This window comes from Nannobrachium achirus (genome assembly GCF_963921795.1).
Source record: "Nannobrachium achirus genome assembly, chromosome: 16".
NCBI classification, from domain to species: Eukaryota; Metazoa; Chordata; class Actinopteri; order Myctophiformes; family Myctophidae; genus Nannobrachium; species Nannobrachium achirus.
The window spans coordinates 10840592-10858091 of record NC_137823.1 but is presented as its reverse complement, the minus strand read 5'-3'; the positions used below and the strand labels follow the sequence as shown (position 1 = coordinate 10858091).

The window sequence follows — 17500 nt, the reverse complement described above, 5'->3', positions numbered from 1 at the left end:
TAACAGAGAGACAACATTCACATATCGTATCATTGTGTATGAATGTGTAATCCGCACGTGTGCGTGCGAACGCACGCGTGTGTCTGTGCGCGTCAGTCCCAGGATCTTGTCAGCGCAAGGTTTCTGTTTAGTCTTTAAAAAAGTTTGACCGTAATAAATTAAATAAACTAAACTAAGGTTAGACGTCCCTCTTATGCGTCACTCCCCCAAACTCCAGGCAAAGTGAAAGTCCTCGTAATTTACGACCCGTTCCCCTTTTTTTTTTCTCCTGTGAAATGAACAGTTCTTGACTTGTTTACGGTGTAACGTTTGGTTTTTCATGCCTCTGTTCCTTGGAGCTCGGAGCTGTTTTCTCTCCCGTGCGTTGCCACCTCACCACAGTTCTCCTGTGCTTTATGCACGGCTGGATTTGACACTAAAAGTCTTTGCTGATTTATTCAGTCTATTACGGGCCGAGGGGAAGATGCCTTTTGTCTGCTGACTTCTGGCCTATGTTCTAACAGCGTCGCAGTTGGGCAGACACATTGTATCCATCGCCTTATTTATTTATGTGACGGCAGTCCAGGGCCGCCGCGAGATAATTTGATACTACTTGGAATTCAGTTGGACACTTAGAAATATATTTAGTATCATAGAAAAGTTAATTTCACTTTACATGTCACCTTTCTCTCTTTTTATTTTTTTTACATTTCTGGGGTTAAAGTTCTCAGTCCTGGGGACTGCTTTCAGTCTTGAGGATTCCATAGGAGCCATTTCTGAAATCAGTGCAGATCCGCAAAAAAAAATAAAAAAAATAAATAAGGGGGAGGTGTAGCGATGTCTGCGGCGCGAATGACAAAGTCCTCAAAACGCTAGTCAAGTGATCTCCAAACTAAAAAAGCTGTTATAATTTCAAGATATGAGTATTTGGATTGGCCAGGCTAGCACTGAATACAACAGAACTTCAGAAGATACTTCTATAAAATGAAGCATGGATTGGCACAGCAGGCACACACATTCAGTGAAGGCAGTTCAGAACTTCAGGGAAACACCCCAAATATTGGTGTGCGCTGCGCACGCCATGTTTCTAAAACCACTTATTGGGACATGGTCTGAAAATTAATTTCAGTCTTGGGATTAGTTTTGCCTTTAACCTCCAAAGCTACTGTTTTGGACATAAATTACAAGGTTTCCACCCAACGATATATACTCTACACTAGTTTATGCTTCTCTCATCAACTGAATGTTGTTGTTTTCTCTCTCTGTGTGTGTGTGTGTGTGTGTGTGTGTGTGTGTGTGTGTGTGTGTGTGTGTGTGTGTGTGTGTGTGTGTGTGTGTGTGTGTGTGTGTGTGTGTGTGTGTGTGTGTGTGTGTGTGTGTGTGTGTGTGTGTGTGTGTGTGTGTGTGTGTGCGCGTGCGTGCACGTCCGTGCACATGTCAGTATGGATGATAACAGAGAGCTGACGTTGATTCCATGGGACGAACAGAGACACAGAGACATGGACTGGTGTGAGACTGAGGAGTGCAGGTATACACACACACACGCACACACACACACACACACACACGCACGCACGCACGCACGCACGCACGCACGCACGCACGCACACACACACACACACACACACACACACACACACACACACACACACACACACACACACACACACACACACACACACACACACACACACACACACACACACACGGTTATGAGAGACCTCTTATTACACATAATAGCCAACATTTCTGAAGCCTCACAGTGATATGAAAATCCATATTCCACACAGCAGAGCAGCATGTGTTTATTAATATTCCATTCTCCACACGTCACACTGACACAGAACAACAACCATTAAACAGTAAACTTACCGTATGGAAAATACATTAAACAGTAAACTTAGTATAGAAGAGGCCTGCTGCTGTTCTTAGGATGAGTCCACACTCTGCGTTTCTCTTCACAGAGCTGTGTTTATATGGCTGTGTGGTAGTGTATGTTAATATTCAGCATTATGACTCATCTTATATCATAATATCCAATGTTGGGCAGCAAAGCAAAACCGTAACAATCAACGCGGAAACGGATATATGTGAAGTGGATCCTGAGTCGATAGGTCTGCCCTCGACTCAGGAGTCGGGGGTTTAATCAGACTCATCGACGTGTCGTTTTAGATAAAATGGTATAACATTTAAAAAAGTTTAAACCACGTCTACACAATCAAACAGTGATATGAACATCGTGTTAAGCCTTTGAAGTGAAATAAATCCATGAGCTGCCGACTGCCGTGCATATGAGACATGGTGGCGGAAGACACTAAGACGATAAGATTGTGTGCAGCAGTGCATGATTGTGAATCGCGGAGCAGAGTAGATAGGACAGAGACGAGAGTAATGTATCTCTTTGACAGCACAAATGTGTGTTGTTTATTATTTTGTATTGTCTATCTTGACAGAATGTAACACACAGGACCTCAATGTAAACCAGTAAGACTCCCTTATCGGGAGATAAGCGACCGTCACGTTGCATACACAGAAGGCAGAAGGCAATGGTGGCCAATCAGGAGGGAATATGGGAAATGGGACAGATGCATGTTTATGACATGACTGTGAGTATCTTTGCATGATTTTAGGCCAAAATCTGTAGGAGCAGTGTCCAAAAATGTGTTTTGCAAAAATCGGCCTGATGGTGGCACTAGAAGAGGGCCATGTGAGAAATGAGGGGTGGGCCGTGGGGGTTGTGATTTGCCAGCCAAGGAGTGTGTGTGTGTGCAAAGTTTGGCATGGATAGGGGCATCGGTGGCGGAGATAAGAGTAGGGAAAGCGTATGACGTGACGTGACGGACGGACTGACAGCCGGTGGAGCTTTTCATAGTAACTTGCAACCGTGTTGTGTATCGCTCTCTCTCTCTCTCTCTCTCTCTCTCTCTCTCTCTCTCTCTCTCTCTCTGTCTCTGTCTCTCTGTGTGTGTCTCTCTCTCTCAGAGCCGTGTTGGACCAGACCCAGTGTGATGACGACAGCGTCCTGTACGAGGACTCTCCAGATCTGCTGTGTTTCCGTACGGCCGCTCCCTCCATCCAGCTGCTGACCCACTGGTACCTGAGCCGGGCCCAGGACATAGACGCATGCTCCCGACAGGTAGGAAGACTTTCACTGTAACACCAGGACATAGACGCATGCTCCCGACAGGTAGGAAGACTTTCACTTTAACACCAGTCCATAGACGCATGTTCCCGACAGGAAGGAAGGCTTTCATTGTAACACTGGTACCTGACAGGGGGGAAGGGTTTCACTGTAACTGGGGAAGGGTTTCACTGTAACACTGGTTGGTACCTGACAGGTAGGAAGACTTTCACTGTAACACTGTTACCAGGACATAGACGCCAGACCCATTGATAAAGAGAGTTACGACACTTACGTCGACTCCCATTGTAAGCGTGGAAAGCATAGTGGAAAGCTAGCTTAGCCTAGCTTACTGGAGCCTGTTCTCATTCTTAGCGAGCCTTTGCTGCTCTTCAGCCCCGTCCGCCCCCATTATAACCGAGGCATTTTCACTCGCTGGTAAGTAGACTAAATCACCTCTTTTCCACCCTTTTTAACGCATTCACAGGCCTCTCCAAGGTAGACAACATTACTAAAAGGGTGAAAAAGACGTGATTTAGTCTACTTAACTCATATAGTGCCAATCCCGAGAAGACTCGTGAAAAATACTCGAGTATCACATGGTGGCAATCCCGAGTATTCTCGTGAAAAGTAATATATTACTGTAACGGCGGATACATTACCGAGAACAATGGCCGGAGGTCCGGAGACGAAATCCGTCGCTGATTTCGCATCATCACGGCTCCACGAGCACAAAATAGTCCCATCCATAACATTGAGGTGGACGGGGGATCTCATCTTTAATGTCCATTATCTCAAAACTACACTTTAGAAGCTAGGATGGAGGCAGATGCTCGCTTATGTTACACATGTATAAAAGCTCCCGGTCCGCCATTACACAACTCCACATGGACAACGATCGGTTCCGGCGCAGGACCCGATGACGTCAGACCGGAAGTGTTTGCGCTGTGGACTTCTGGCCTTCAAAATAAGATAACGGGGGTGATGCCAACCTGAGACTGGCATCGTGGACTTTATAATCCGTTAATTTCATGGGCACTAAATGAGTTAACAGCGAGTGAAAATGCCTCGGTTATAAAGGGGGGCGGACGGGGCTGAAGAGCAGCAGAGGCTCGCTAAGAATGAGAACAGGCTCCATGCGAAGCCACTTGCGGTCTGCGGCGAGATCAAAGCGTGTCGCCACTCTGCTTACACTGCTCTGATAGACGCAGGCTCCCGACAGGTACAGAGACGCTTTTCACTGTTGCTTACTTCCTGCTCCAGACCAAGTCGCCAGAACTATGGTAGAGCATCTGCTTCTATCTCAGAGATAGAGCTACACATGTGCCATTTCAAAACTTCGCAAGTCCTGACATTGGCAAGACGGCAGATTTTCAGAACATTGAGCTTGTAGATCAGCTATTTTTTGCTATTTTTATGACCTTCCCTGACTTTTAAGTTTAAATCTTCCTATGAAGGTGGATTCTGCTGTTCAATGGGAATGGAGTGGTTTCTTGCCATTTGCAAGTTTCTGCACAAATACGCACATTATCCGTAACAATTAGAAAGGCAAAACTTTTTTTTTTGCAGGAAATGTTCAGGAAAATAGCAGCATATACTGAAGAGTTGAAACAGCACCTCTGTATGGTATCTCCTCTGCATCAGTCTCCTGGACTGTATTGTATCTCCAGTCCTTACCTCGTATCATCGTCCAAGTGATGGATTTGCTCTCTGTGAAGCACTCATGCCTTCCACCATTTTTTTTTCTTTTATCAGGAAGATGGGGGATTTGTTCCTTTCATCGTTCATTCCTCAGAGAGAGAGAGAATGGGGAGGGGGGAGAGGTCTCATTGGTGTCTAATTGGGCCTCATCTCCACTCAGATGCTCAGGTCTTCTGGGAGTAGCAGTGTTATGTGTTCATCCAATGGGAGCAGCAGTGTGATGTGTTCATCCAATGGGAGTAGCAGTGTGATGTGTTCATCCAATGGGAGCAGCAGTGTGATGTGTTCATCCAATGGGAGTAGCAGTGTGAAGTGTTCATCCAATGGGTAGTCTCGCGAGGCCAGACTGTTGCCTCCGCGATTTGGGCAAATGCTCCCGGCATACAGTCTGGTGCATCGAAAGAAGAGCGATGAGTACCGGTTAAAGCGGAAGTGAAGCCTCCTCGTCACTTCCGTTTCCGTCTCACATCGCACACATTTATCATTATATAAATACAAATCATATAAGCATGTTTAGCTTGCTGCTTAGAAGAAATTACATGAACGGTAATGCCCGTTTCCATTACTCGCCGTTCGGGAGCTGCTGTTCCAGACTCTATATAGCATTCAGAGATTGTGGAATAGTTGTCTGGCCACGCGAGACTATCCGATGGGAGTAGCAGTGCGATGTGTTCATCCAATGCAGAGACTGTTGAGTTAAGCTGCAGGATGCAACACACACACACACACACACACACACACACACACACACACACACACACACACACACACACACACACACACACACACACAGTGTTGTGTCAAAGCACCAGGTCCCTCTGGAAGGGGAGAGAAAGCAATCATCACCACAGGACCCGGCCGCCTCTGTTATTGATTGGCCCCCCACACTGTCTCTCCACAGGTGGCTGAACAGTGATTGGCTTCCTGCGATGTCACTCTACAGGCCTCTGCTATAGATCAATTATTTGTTCACAGGTGACTGTTTCATGTAATCAATTCCCAACGGATCCCCAAACCTGTTTTTTTTTTGGGGAGCGCTGGTTTCAGTTCATTCAACCTCCTCTTGTGGCTAGTGAGGTGCGCCACTGCGCCCTAGCGAAACATATAGACATCATTGTGCAGCGGTATTGCGCGTCAAGAGTAGCTGATATACAAGCTCACGTCACGTTGCTGTTGTGAGCTTGGACTTGGAGGTCTGCTGTTCTCTGCCGCTCTATGTTCGCGACACAGTCGCGGGACGTAGCATGAATTAGGCTTCTTGGACTGCAGCTGGGCGAGCAATAGCAGGGACTGGTGCCTTGATCATGAGGAGCGCTCCCTCCGTTCTGATGACGGCGAATGGAGGCGGGGTTTGAATCGCCATTGTTGTTTACAATCAACAGAAACCGAGGATAACATATTTCAAGAGTAGGGATGGGATTGTGGGATCGATTATTGTGTCCATAGAAATCGCAAATTACGATATTATCACGATAATCAAAATCCATTATCTTGGTGGCGGAACATTTGCCAAAAAATAGCAGATCTACAAGCTCACAACGCGTCGCAACGCTCACAAAGTGACGCGTTGTGAGCTTGTAGATCTGCTATTTTTTGGCAAAGACATTTGATAGAGTGAAAAAAAAAGTACTGTTTACCAATTATAGAGGGTTTAAGTGGTACTGGATATGCAGCTCGGCAAATAAAATGTGAATTGATCGCAATGCATGACGGAGGACGATATCACGATACATTAAAATCTCCACGATACGATTTTCGTGAGTGTTTTTCATCATAACAAACGATTATATCGCTTATCGTCCCATCCCTATTCAAGAGTGAGAGATCACAGTAAAAATCCTAAACCTTCTTCCTCCACACCGGGAGAAAAACAGCATCTGAAAGTTTGATGGAATGCATTTTTACACGTGAGTGCAGTGACCACTTATCCACTGCATCCTATGAGCGGTGGGGTTCATTTGCTGCCAACCTGCGCACGCATACTGGTTCTTATCAGTGTGATGTGGACCATTAAGGCATCTATAGATTGGCTTCACACCCTGTCACTCTACATGTGACTGACGGACCACCGATTGGCTCCCCACAGTGTCAATCTACAGGCCTCTGCTATTGATTGGCTTCCCACACTGTCACTCTACAGGTGGCTGAACAATGATTGGCTCCCCACACTGTCACTCTACAGGTGGGTTTCATTGATTGGCTGGGCGAACCCTAATATGTACAATGTGTCTTTATATGGTCGTTGTCAGCTGAAAGGAGAGGAGCTGACATGTTCCAAATGTAATTAGTGTGGTTGCCCAACAGGGCAACACATTATAGACCTGGGGAAACTTTATTTACTACTAGGTTAACTTTTCCACTGCCATTGGAAATGAACAGACAGACATACTTCTGTCCGGGATAGGGAATCAGTAAGGACTCAATGGGAGTGGGAATCAATAGGGAATCAATTGGTCGAGCTTCACATGACAGTTAGCTTACTGTAGATTAGAATATAGTCACATCAGCAACCGTCAGCAACCACACTCGCAATTTCCAATTGCATCTTTTCTAATTATTATTATTTATATTTTGACTTACATGTGTTCCAATTACTACTAATAATCCGAGAGGGGTCCCCCATTGTGTTGTGCTGGGATGGTGTGCACAGGAACACTCAAAATCAACAGGGTTTTCGCCTACTATATTTTGGCATGGCCACGTCATAGGCTATCTTTCCTACCTTCAATAGACTTTACATGATGAGTAATTTAACCTTTTACCAAGGATGTTGATGCTTCACGTGATATCACAACATCACCAGAGGCATGGACCGTGACATCACAAAATCGTCAAGGTTTTCATTGTGTATAATGACCATGGCATTACTGACAACACTGTTCACACAGAACTCATTTAATTATCTACCCTACTATAATCATGTTAATCTAGAATTGGCCAACATTGTTTTAATTCTGATTTCATACCACATATATAACTAGACCAGGTCAACCTGGTTGTGCCAGACCCCCTATCTGTCATCATCATTTATGACATCATGCCTTTTGTAGGCATGTCATCATCATGTCATCATCATATATACCCTTTATATAGAAAACCCGGACAGACAGACCGACATTTGCTTATGTAGGCCTACCCATTTCATGGGTCTGGCAATAACAATAATGTGCTGACGTCATCAATACGCTTAACTTCCAACCGTTTGACTGTCTGTGAGCATCACTTTTGATTGGTCCAGTCCCTTCACTGCTCTGTCTGTGTGATTGGCTGTCTCCCAGGTGGACTGTGCTCTGTCATTGGTGCGTCTGGGGAAGGAGCGCGACATCCCGGGGCTGGAGGGGCTGTGTGACGACCTGGTTACCATGGAGACGCTGGTGTACGAGACACACTGCGAGCTGAGCGTCACGCTGCGACACCTGCAGCAGCTCAGTGACATCAACAAGCTCCGCCTCCTCATGAAGAATGTAGGCCACGCCTCTCTCACACAACAGTTTACGATTCACTCTGTCAGCCTTCTGGTTGGTCTATAACTGACCAACCAGCAGGCTCTGTCTACCTTGTCCCGCCCTGGTTCCGCCTTTTTTATGTTGCATTTGCTAAGACATAATGTTTGGATAAATACAAACATTTAAAAACATGCTGAGTCGCTATACAGCCTGAAATGGTTGAGAACCACTGCTGTAGAGCATTCAACACACGTCTACATGCAGCAAAACATAATCACGTCTATGCTGTACTGTACTCGAGAGGAATCTATTTTAAAAGACAAGTGTGTGATGCAATTGATTTGGTGCTCGGGTGGCTTAGGGGTAAAGCGCCTCTCCACCACTGCAGAGTCTAGGAGATTCATTGAATCACCACAGTGTCTGTCTGGTTTGGCAGGGCGTCTACACGTTAGAAAAACAAGTCAACGTTATTATCGTCCTTTCTCTGTCACGTTAGCGAGATTTGCCCTCAGACACCGGTGCCCACTTAACCGATTTTGTGCCATAATTTTTTGGGGCAGAACACTGGTGCCATGATTTTCGTCCATAAGCGGGCCACTCTCTTATTTTGAAGGACCGGAATTTTTTTTTCTCCATTCATGGGCTGATCAAAGATGGAGGATTGTTGTTGTCGTCCGAGTGCTATTTTATCAAATAAACATGCCAGCATTGGCATAACAAGTATTTTTTCGAGTAAATGGACTCTAAAAATCAGAACAGCCATTGTTTTCAATGGCACGGGTGCACTTTGCGTGCACGTGGACGTGCGATCGAAAAAAAAAATCACAGACTTCTGCCAGTGCCAGCGTTTAGCCATGGACCATAACGGTAGACTGCCGGCTTTTCTGTAAATACAGGATATAACCTGGTGATTTTCGGGATAGCCAAGGCTTAATGACCCTAATTAATCCCGAAGATCTTCGGGATGGGCTACAGATGAGTTAAGAGACCATTTGTAGAATTTGTATACCCTGTCATTATCTAGTGACTCCAATTGTGATTGCCTATCAACACGAACGACGAGTCCCCCTCATTTCCTGTGTGTCTATACCAAGACATCAGAGACACATACTTCCCACAGATCATAACCATCCAAGGAAAGGTTGAAAACATGACCGATGATTTAAACAAAAAAAAAACTCCCATATCTGCTGAGTGAAGTACAATAATGTGCAAACACTGCAGCAAGATTTGTGAACTGCTGTGATAGGAGAAGGATATCAAATGGAACACAACCACCTTAAAGACTACCGATCATGGTGTATATACAGTATATCCCTGCACTGTCTGCATCGAGTAAACTCCATACATGGAAACTGTTCCACCCCTCTCAATTGTACATTTGTTATTTTGATTGCATTACATTGATTGATTGTATAGTAGCATGTACACTTCTGCTTTTGCAATGTAAACCTATGTGTTCTCATGCCTATAAAGTAGTGTCCAAATAAGGGCATATCGGATCCCGATATATCGGTGGCCGATATATCGGGAACCGATATGCCCTCATTTGGTCGTATCAGATCATATCATATCGGTCATTATCCCACACACACAAACAGGCAGTTGGACATACTATACATGTATCTGTGTCACTCTCTTTTTCCCAGACACCTTGACTGACAAGTAAAAAAATAATAAGTTGGTTTAAGAAAGCAGCTGTCTGTAGTACTAATGTCACTGTACCTTTGCATAATCATATTGGGGCAAAGTCTTTGCACGATCCACACACACAAAAAAAGGCCTGTTTCCATTATGCATACATATATCGGTTGCATATCGGTTATCGGTGACTGTCCCCTCTCTCGAATCGGTTATCGCATCGGGCACAAAAAATGCCTATCGTTCAGACACTACAACACCCATTTAGAACGGGTACACATTATTGTGTATCATTATTTTATGCTTTAACTATTGAAAAATAGCAGATATACAAGATCACAGCGCGGCACCGAGTGCTGCGCTGCGAGCTTGTAGATCTGCTATTTTTGAAAAATTGTGAAAATTTGAATTTTGTCTTTTGAATCCTTCTAAGATTTTTTTAAAAACCTATGTTTCTATGTCAGCAATCTGGCTATAGCCATCGTCAAAGAAAAGGTCCTTTTCACTCAAATGGAGCTCAGTTAGTCTGTTCTTGAGGGACTACTATGTCAGAGTTTCTCAAACTTTTTCATGTGAAGGACCCCCAAAATGATATGTATTTGGCCACGGACCCGCATCTCAAAACATTTAGTTCCAGGGACCCACCCAGAACCAAACTTTTAGATACAAACGTTCACTTTAAAAATACATATATTCAAAGATTTGCACAAATTTTCACGACTTTTTTCAAAAATAGCAGATCTACAAGCTCGCAGCGCGGCACTCGGTGCCGCGCTGTGAGCTTGTATATCTGCTATTTTTCACTGGTTAAAGCATTCAATAATTCTAGGCCTGAATGGGTTGTTAAGCCCTTTGAATTGAATAACTGAATTGAAAAATGTAATTGTCTGCTAACGTCTTCCATCCAGTCCAGTGCAGAGCGCTACGTGAAGGACGTGTTCCAGTGGATGCTGCCCTTCCTGCACCGCTGCGAGGCCCAGCAGGCCGGCAGCTCCAGGACCCTGCTGAGAGAGTACCTGGTCAGCCTGGGGAGGGAGGACCTGAGCCTGCCGCTGAGGCTGTTCCAGCACTGCAAGCCTGATGTGGGTCTGACGCACGCACGCACGCGCGCACGCACGCACGCACGCACGCTCACACTCAATGTTGTTTTTGATGGCACATTTTGATTTAGTTTTAGTCTAGGGCATTCACCAAATATTCAAATATCAAAGTCACTATTCGACGAATGTTCGCCTTTTTTTTTAATTATTATTATTTTTTATAGTTTATAAAGCTTGGCTAGATAGGAAGTCATAAGAATGAGCTGTCAATGCCTCTGGTGGATGCATTTGTTAATGCTCTATACCAGGGGTTCTCAAACCTTTTTAGGCCCTGACCCCCAAAATAAACATATTTGAACTGACAAGCACTTGGAATTGTAGGTATTACATTTAATGTGACTCGGTTCCGCAGATAAATATTGTGAAAATAGCAAATCTACATGCTCACAACGCCTCACGTTGCGAGGCGTTCTGAGCATGTAGATCTGCTATTTTCACAATGTTCGCCTCTTGCTTACTTAATATTTGGCCAGTAGTTTGGCCAGTCCTGTCGAATATTTGACCATTCGAATACTTTGAGGTCGAATAATTCGAATACTAAAAATCACTATGCGTGAATGCCCTAGCGCACGCACGCTCACACGCAATGTTGTTTTTGACGGCACATTTTGATTTAGTTTTAGTCATAGTCTTTTGAATAAAATGTCATTTAGTTTTAGTCGTAATTTAGTCACCTGAATTTTTTTTGTTTTAGTCTAGTTTTAGTTGACTGAATATCATCAAGATTTTAGGCGACTAAATCTACAGTTGATAAAACTAAAATGTATTTTGGCATTTTGGATGGTATCGTAACGACTGATTTTACACTTGGTTGCACGCTGACAATCAATATATTTAGTCTTAGTTTTAGTCATCACAGCTTAGTTTTTATTTAGTTTTTGTCAGGGGAAAATCAACACTGCTCACACGCAAGCACACATGTTTTATTTTATCAGTCTATTTGTGCTGATGTCAGGGCCAGTGTCTCAGCCCTGCTGTATAATGCTATATTTATGGCCCAGAGGGCACTGTCAAGGACAAGCCCTGCGGGCTGTTAAAGCACATATTTCTCTCGCTCTCTCACACGCGCACAGTCTTGCTGCCTCTCAAATATAACATAGCGCAGCATCCTCTCCTCTACTCGTTGATTCATTTCAGTTTGATTCAAGTGTTTGATCAAACATGGGAAACAGATACAGATATAAAATGTACGTACAGTTAAGGATCACAGGCCTACTAGTTTATAGACAGAGTGTAATATTTAGACTATGCTGTCACCAGGAATGCTGGTCCATGATTGGCTACGGGCAAAAACACAAACAGATACGTGGCAGACATGCGACAGATACGCAACAAAACGCAGTACTTGTACACTCTGCTGGTGCACGTAATAATACAATGAACCAACATTAATAGACAGTCGTTCTGGTGGTTGTAGTGGTAGTATTACTAGGGACGTTAAGCACCGACGGCTACGGCAGTCCGCTACGGTAACCAGAAATGGATCAGTGCTCGATCACTCTAACCTAACGCGGACCAGTTTGTGTAGGCAGATGGGTGGGCGCGGCGAATCTCTCCGCGAGTCTCTGGCCAATAGCATGGGTTCTCCTCCCCCCACCCCCCTCTGCTCCTCTGCTCAGTGCAGAGAACGCTGCTGCGTCATGACGTCAACACATTCGGTGCGACGCTCTCTGCACTCTGATTGGCTAGGGAAATTCTACACTTCCTCCAACAGTGATCATAACGCGATCGCCCAGGCTTCTTTTTCTTCCTATCGCCAAAAAAAGCCTGGGTTTCCGAGGCTAGTGCTCGATAGATAAACCTGCTTGCCGTCACAGCCCTTCTTAACGACCTTTCCACGTAGTGTCTACAACGTATGCTGCGTAGATGCGTCGCCATGGGAAACAAAGAGTTCAGTAAAAGGGGTGGGAACCCGTCGCCGATGGCTGTTTGCTTAACGATTTTGACTGCTACGGCGATTGCGTCATAGCAGCTGTACTTCCGCCTGACGGAGCCGCCCTGAAAACCGTTGAGAGCTTAAAGTCCCTATTAACTGTAATGATGTGCTTCTCCTCTCAGTGTCAGCAGAAGATCATGGAGGACGCAGACCAGCTGATGTCAGTAGCTCTAGAGGTGGTCTACAGCAGTGAGAGAGACGACCAGCTCAGTCTGTGTTACGACATCCTGGAGTGCCTGCCTCAGAGGGGCTACGGGTACACACACACACACACACACACTAGGGCATTAACGAAAAAGTCGACAAGTCGACTGAGTCGACTTCATTACACAAGTCGACTCCCACCAGAGAAAGTCAAAAGTCGAAGTAAAAAAAAAAGTCCTTTGTATTTGGTTTTCTATCATTATTTTTGCTCCATGTGTGTGTCTGTACAGCATTCAAACAGTAGGATTGCTTATTGTCAAGGACAGAATGATCCAATATTACAGTGCTACATTACATTCGGTATAACATGGTTCTATTGTGAAAATAGCAGATCTACATGCTCACAACGCCTCGCATCGCGAGGCGTTGTCGGGAGGTTGCGTGGCAGGTTAGCCTAACTGAGGTAAGGTTACTGAGGTTAGGGTTAGGGTTAGGGTTAGTAGCCCGGTGGTCGGTGGAAGCGACCACCGGTCGGTGGATTTACCTACCCGGTCGCTGGATTAGCGTCCCGGTCGGTGGAATTAGCGTCCCGGTCGGTGGAATTAGCGACCCGGTCGGTGGTTTTAGCGTCCCGGTCGGTGGTTTTAGCGTCCCGGTTGGTGGTTTTAGCGTCCCGGTCGGTCGATTTAGCGACCCGGTCGGTGGTTTTAGCGTCCCGGTCGGTGGTTTTACCGTCCCAGTCGGTCGATTTAGCGACCCAGTCGCTGAAAACTACCGACCACGTCGCGACCCGGTTGTAGGTCGCTAAATGATCTCGCCCTCTCTCCCCATCACATCACCATGCATTTTGAGCTTAGAGTTAAAAGGTTAAAACATCATCAGGTGTACAGGACAATAGGGATGGGACATATAGAAATGTCATGTTACGTTTATTGTGACCAAAGAAAATGCGATTTACGATTTTATCGCTGTAATCAAAATATCCCCAACATCTATTATCCTGGGGCGGAACATTTGCCACAAACAAATAGCAGATCTACAAGCAAAGCGTTGTGAGCCTGTAGATCGGCTATTTTTTGCCAAAGAGAGTTGGTAGAGAGTAAAAAAAAAAGACTGTATCAAGTACGTTATTTCCAGGTCAGTTTAAAAGGTGATCCCAGTGCATGACGGAGGGAAATTTCACGATAAATTAAAATATCCAAGATACGATTATTGTGAGTGTTTTTTTTTAGCTGTTCCAGCAGGGAGAGATGTGTTCATTATTGTGAAGTCTTGTGGGCGTTTCTGAACATGAGCTTTCAGCTTCCATTTCCACTGGATTTGGATTAGCAACGCTCTGCTGCTGCACAGAAAATGTCCAAGATAATTACTTTGGATCTTTATTCCCTTTTCTTCTGTTTTCTCTCCCTCTCTGGGAGTGGTGTGTGAGGCCCTGCTAAGCTCTGGAATGGATGTTCCAGCCTAGAATATCCTTGCTAACATAGAAACATAGGTTTTTCAAAACACCTTAGAAGGATTCAAAAGACACTTAAAATTCTAATTTTCACGATTTTTCAAAAATAGCAGATATACAAGCTCACAGCGCTGCACAGATCTACAAGCTCACAGCGCGGCACTCGGTGCCGCGCTGTGAGCTTGTATATCTGCTATTTTTTCAATAGCTAAAACATAAAATAATGATACACAATAAGGTGTACCCGTTCTAAATGGGTTAAATGGATGAAAACACAGCCTGTCTTCAAATGGATCCAATGCTATTTCTTTAGTCACAAGCGGCTGTTAATACCGTTCATTGGTTTAATATTTTAGCAAACCCACAGCCACTCTAAACAACGTTCACTTTGAAAATGGATCCAAGCTAGTAAAAGAAAATGCTCACGACGTGTCGTGTTGTGAGCTTGTCTCTCCGCAGTTTTTTTGCTACTTCAACTTGACACTCTTGTGCAACGAAGTAGAGCATTAAAAAGAAAAGTTTGAATTCAGATACACGGTTTCTGCCTCCAACAGCTTTGACATTAAAAAAAGTCCAATAATGACCGTGCCTCTTTCCCCTCCTCTCCAGCAGTGATGTGTATTAAACCCATTTAGATCGGGTACACATTATTGTGTATCATTATTTTATGCTTTAACTATTGACAAATAGCAGATATATACGAGCTCACAGCGCGGCACTCGGTGCCGCGCTGCGAGCTTGTAGATCTGCTATTTTTGAAAAAATCGTGAGAATTTGAATTTTGACCCGATTCTATAAGTGTCTTTTGAATCCTTCTAAGGTTTTTTGAAAAACCTATGTTTCTATGTGAGCAATCTGGCCAGCCATCGTCAAAGAAAAGGTCCTTTTCACTTAAATGGAGCTCAGTTAAGTCTGTTCTTGAGAGACTACTATGTCAGTGGTTCTCAAACCATTTCATGTGAAGGACCCCCAAAATGATATGTATTTGGCCACGGACCCCCATCTCAAAATATTTAGTTCCAGGGACCCCCCAGAAGCAACATTTGAGTTTCAAACATTCGCTTTGAAAATACACATATTCAAAGATTTGCACACATTTTCATGACTTTTTCAAAAATAGCAGATCTACAAGCTTGCGAGTGCCGCGCTGTGAGCTTGTATATCTGCTATTTTTCACTGGTTAAAGCATTCAATCATTCTAGGTCTAAATGGGTTAAGGCCCCACTAAGCTCTAGAATCCCCGTCCCAACTGAGAATATTATAGAGTTGACTTTCAGGGAGACCAGCTGAGCCCTCCCTGCTTTCAACCCAATTCCTCTAAGCTTGGAGCGGGGCGGCTTAACCCTGCAAGGCCCAGCGTAGCTTTTTGGCAGCATTTATATTTGATAAAAAAAAAGAGTTTAAATAATTAGTTTTCCTGTTCTTTTTTCTTAACATAACCATTGGATCCTATTGCTTAGTATTACAATGCCATTGGCCACAATATTTGCATATAAATACCCCCCACAGAGGCTGACATTCACACAACTTAAAGTTTTGACGAACAACATCTCACTTTTTTACTGAAGCTATTCCTCACAAAAAAGTAAAATGCCTGTAATAATGTTTTTGGTGATCATTAGAATGTCTAGAACATGTACATAATGTTATTATTGTGAAAAGAATCCCCAAAATGTAAATTAGAGCATGATTTATGATTTATGGCTATAAAACCTTTATTAAAGCATTACATTTTCCTCTGATTAGGACTCCTACAACATCGCCTGATAAAAAAAAAAAAAGAAAAAAAAAAAAAGCCAAGTAGAAATTAATTTGGGTCTAGCAGGGTTAATGACGGTCTCAATCTGCTCAGAAGAGAGAGAATCTCTGGGTGTGGCAGTGGCTCAGGGGTAGAGAAACCGGCATTAGATCACAGAGGGTCCCCGAGGGGTTCCCAGTTCGAATCCGGGCCCCCGGTCGAAGAGTCCTTGAGCAAGACTCTGAACCCCTAGCTGATCCTCCGCCATCGGCGTGTGAATGTGTGTGTGAATGGGTGAATATAATGTACAATCTATGTAAAGTGGACAAATGAACCATTTACCATCTCTCCACCAAACAGACTGCCACAGATAACTGCCACTGGACGCGGGCGGCTGTGCAGCGTCGCGGTATCGACGCACGTTGGGGTTAGTGCCGCGCGGTAACCCCAACTGGATGCGGCGCGCTGCCACACAGCACATCCATTTCTCCTGGTGGGGAGAACCATGGGAGAACATGTTCACCGCACGGCACCGCTGGGAAAATAGAACAGAGTCGTATCAGCGCGGCAGGCGAGGCAGCAGAGCCGCGACTGCGCGCGTCTGACGCCGCCGGTGTTGGTTAGTTCATTGAAAATAATGGGGCTGTATGTTTTGACGCGCCACTTCCGAGCCGCCTCCGTGTCCAGTGTGTGTTCCCCTTAAAGGTAGCTCTACACTAAACACACTGTTACAGATTACTATAGACCGGCAGTCGAATGAGATCGGTCGGTTGGAAGGTGTGAAATAAAGTTGCTGAATGCACATGAGAGCCGAAACCGGCAGACTACTGCACTGCAGATTGCTGCGAAGGGCATGGACACAAGGTTACAGTATCTCCACTATGTTGGTTTAATATATTGTTCATATTCAACGTTAATTAAAACGATAAACACTGCATGCCTGCCGTAAGCGGCAGGGCAAAGTGCTCACAGCCATTTAATTCTGCTTTGACTAATATTATAACATATAATACATAACTGGAAGGGTCTCTAACATAATTTGGAGTCAGAAGCGGTGGGATCAGGTATTGCATTATTTTAGTCGGTAAACATAAAAATACTCTTTCAGTCAACATATTAACTGATGAAGAACGAACAGCTTTCGCAGGTCCTTGTACACACACATGCGCGCGCGCGTACACACACACACACACACACGCGCACGCACGCACGCACACACGCACACGCGCGCACACACACAC

General features: G+C 44.7%; 1 protein-coding gene across 1 annotated transcript in view; it reads left to right on the top strand.

Moving 5' to 3' along the window:
- Positions 1 to 17500, top strand: part of nbas (NBAS subunit of NRZ tethering complex) — a 256843-nt gene that overhangs the window by 100414 nt on the left and 138929 nt on the right. Inside the window, exons 22-26 of the mRNA XM_080743924.1 lie at positions 1421 to 1507; positions 2962 to 3115; positions 8080 to 8265; positions 10797 to 10970; positions 13047 to 13180. Coding sequence (XP_080600050.1) covers positions 1421 to 1507; positions 2962 to 3115; positions 8080 to 8265; positions 10797 to 10970; positions 13047 to 13180 — 735 coding nt within the window. The remainder of the gene's footprint in view (positions 1 to 1420; positions 1508 to 2961; positions 3116 to 8079; positions 8266 to 10796; positions 10971 to 13046; positions 13181 to 17500) is intronic.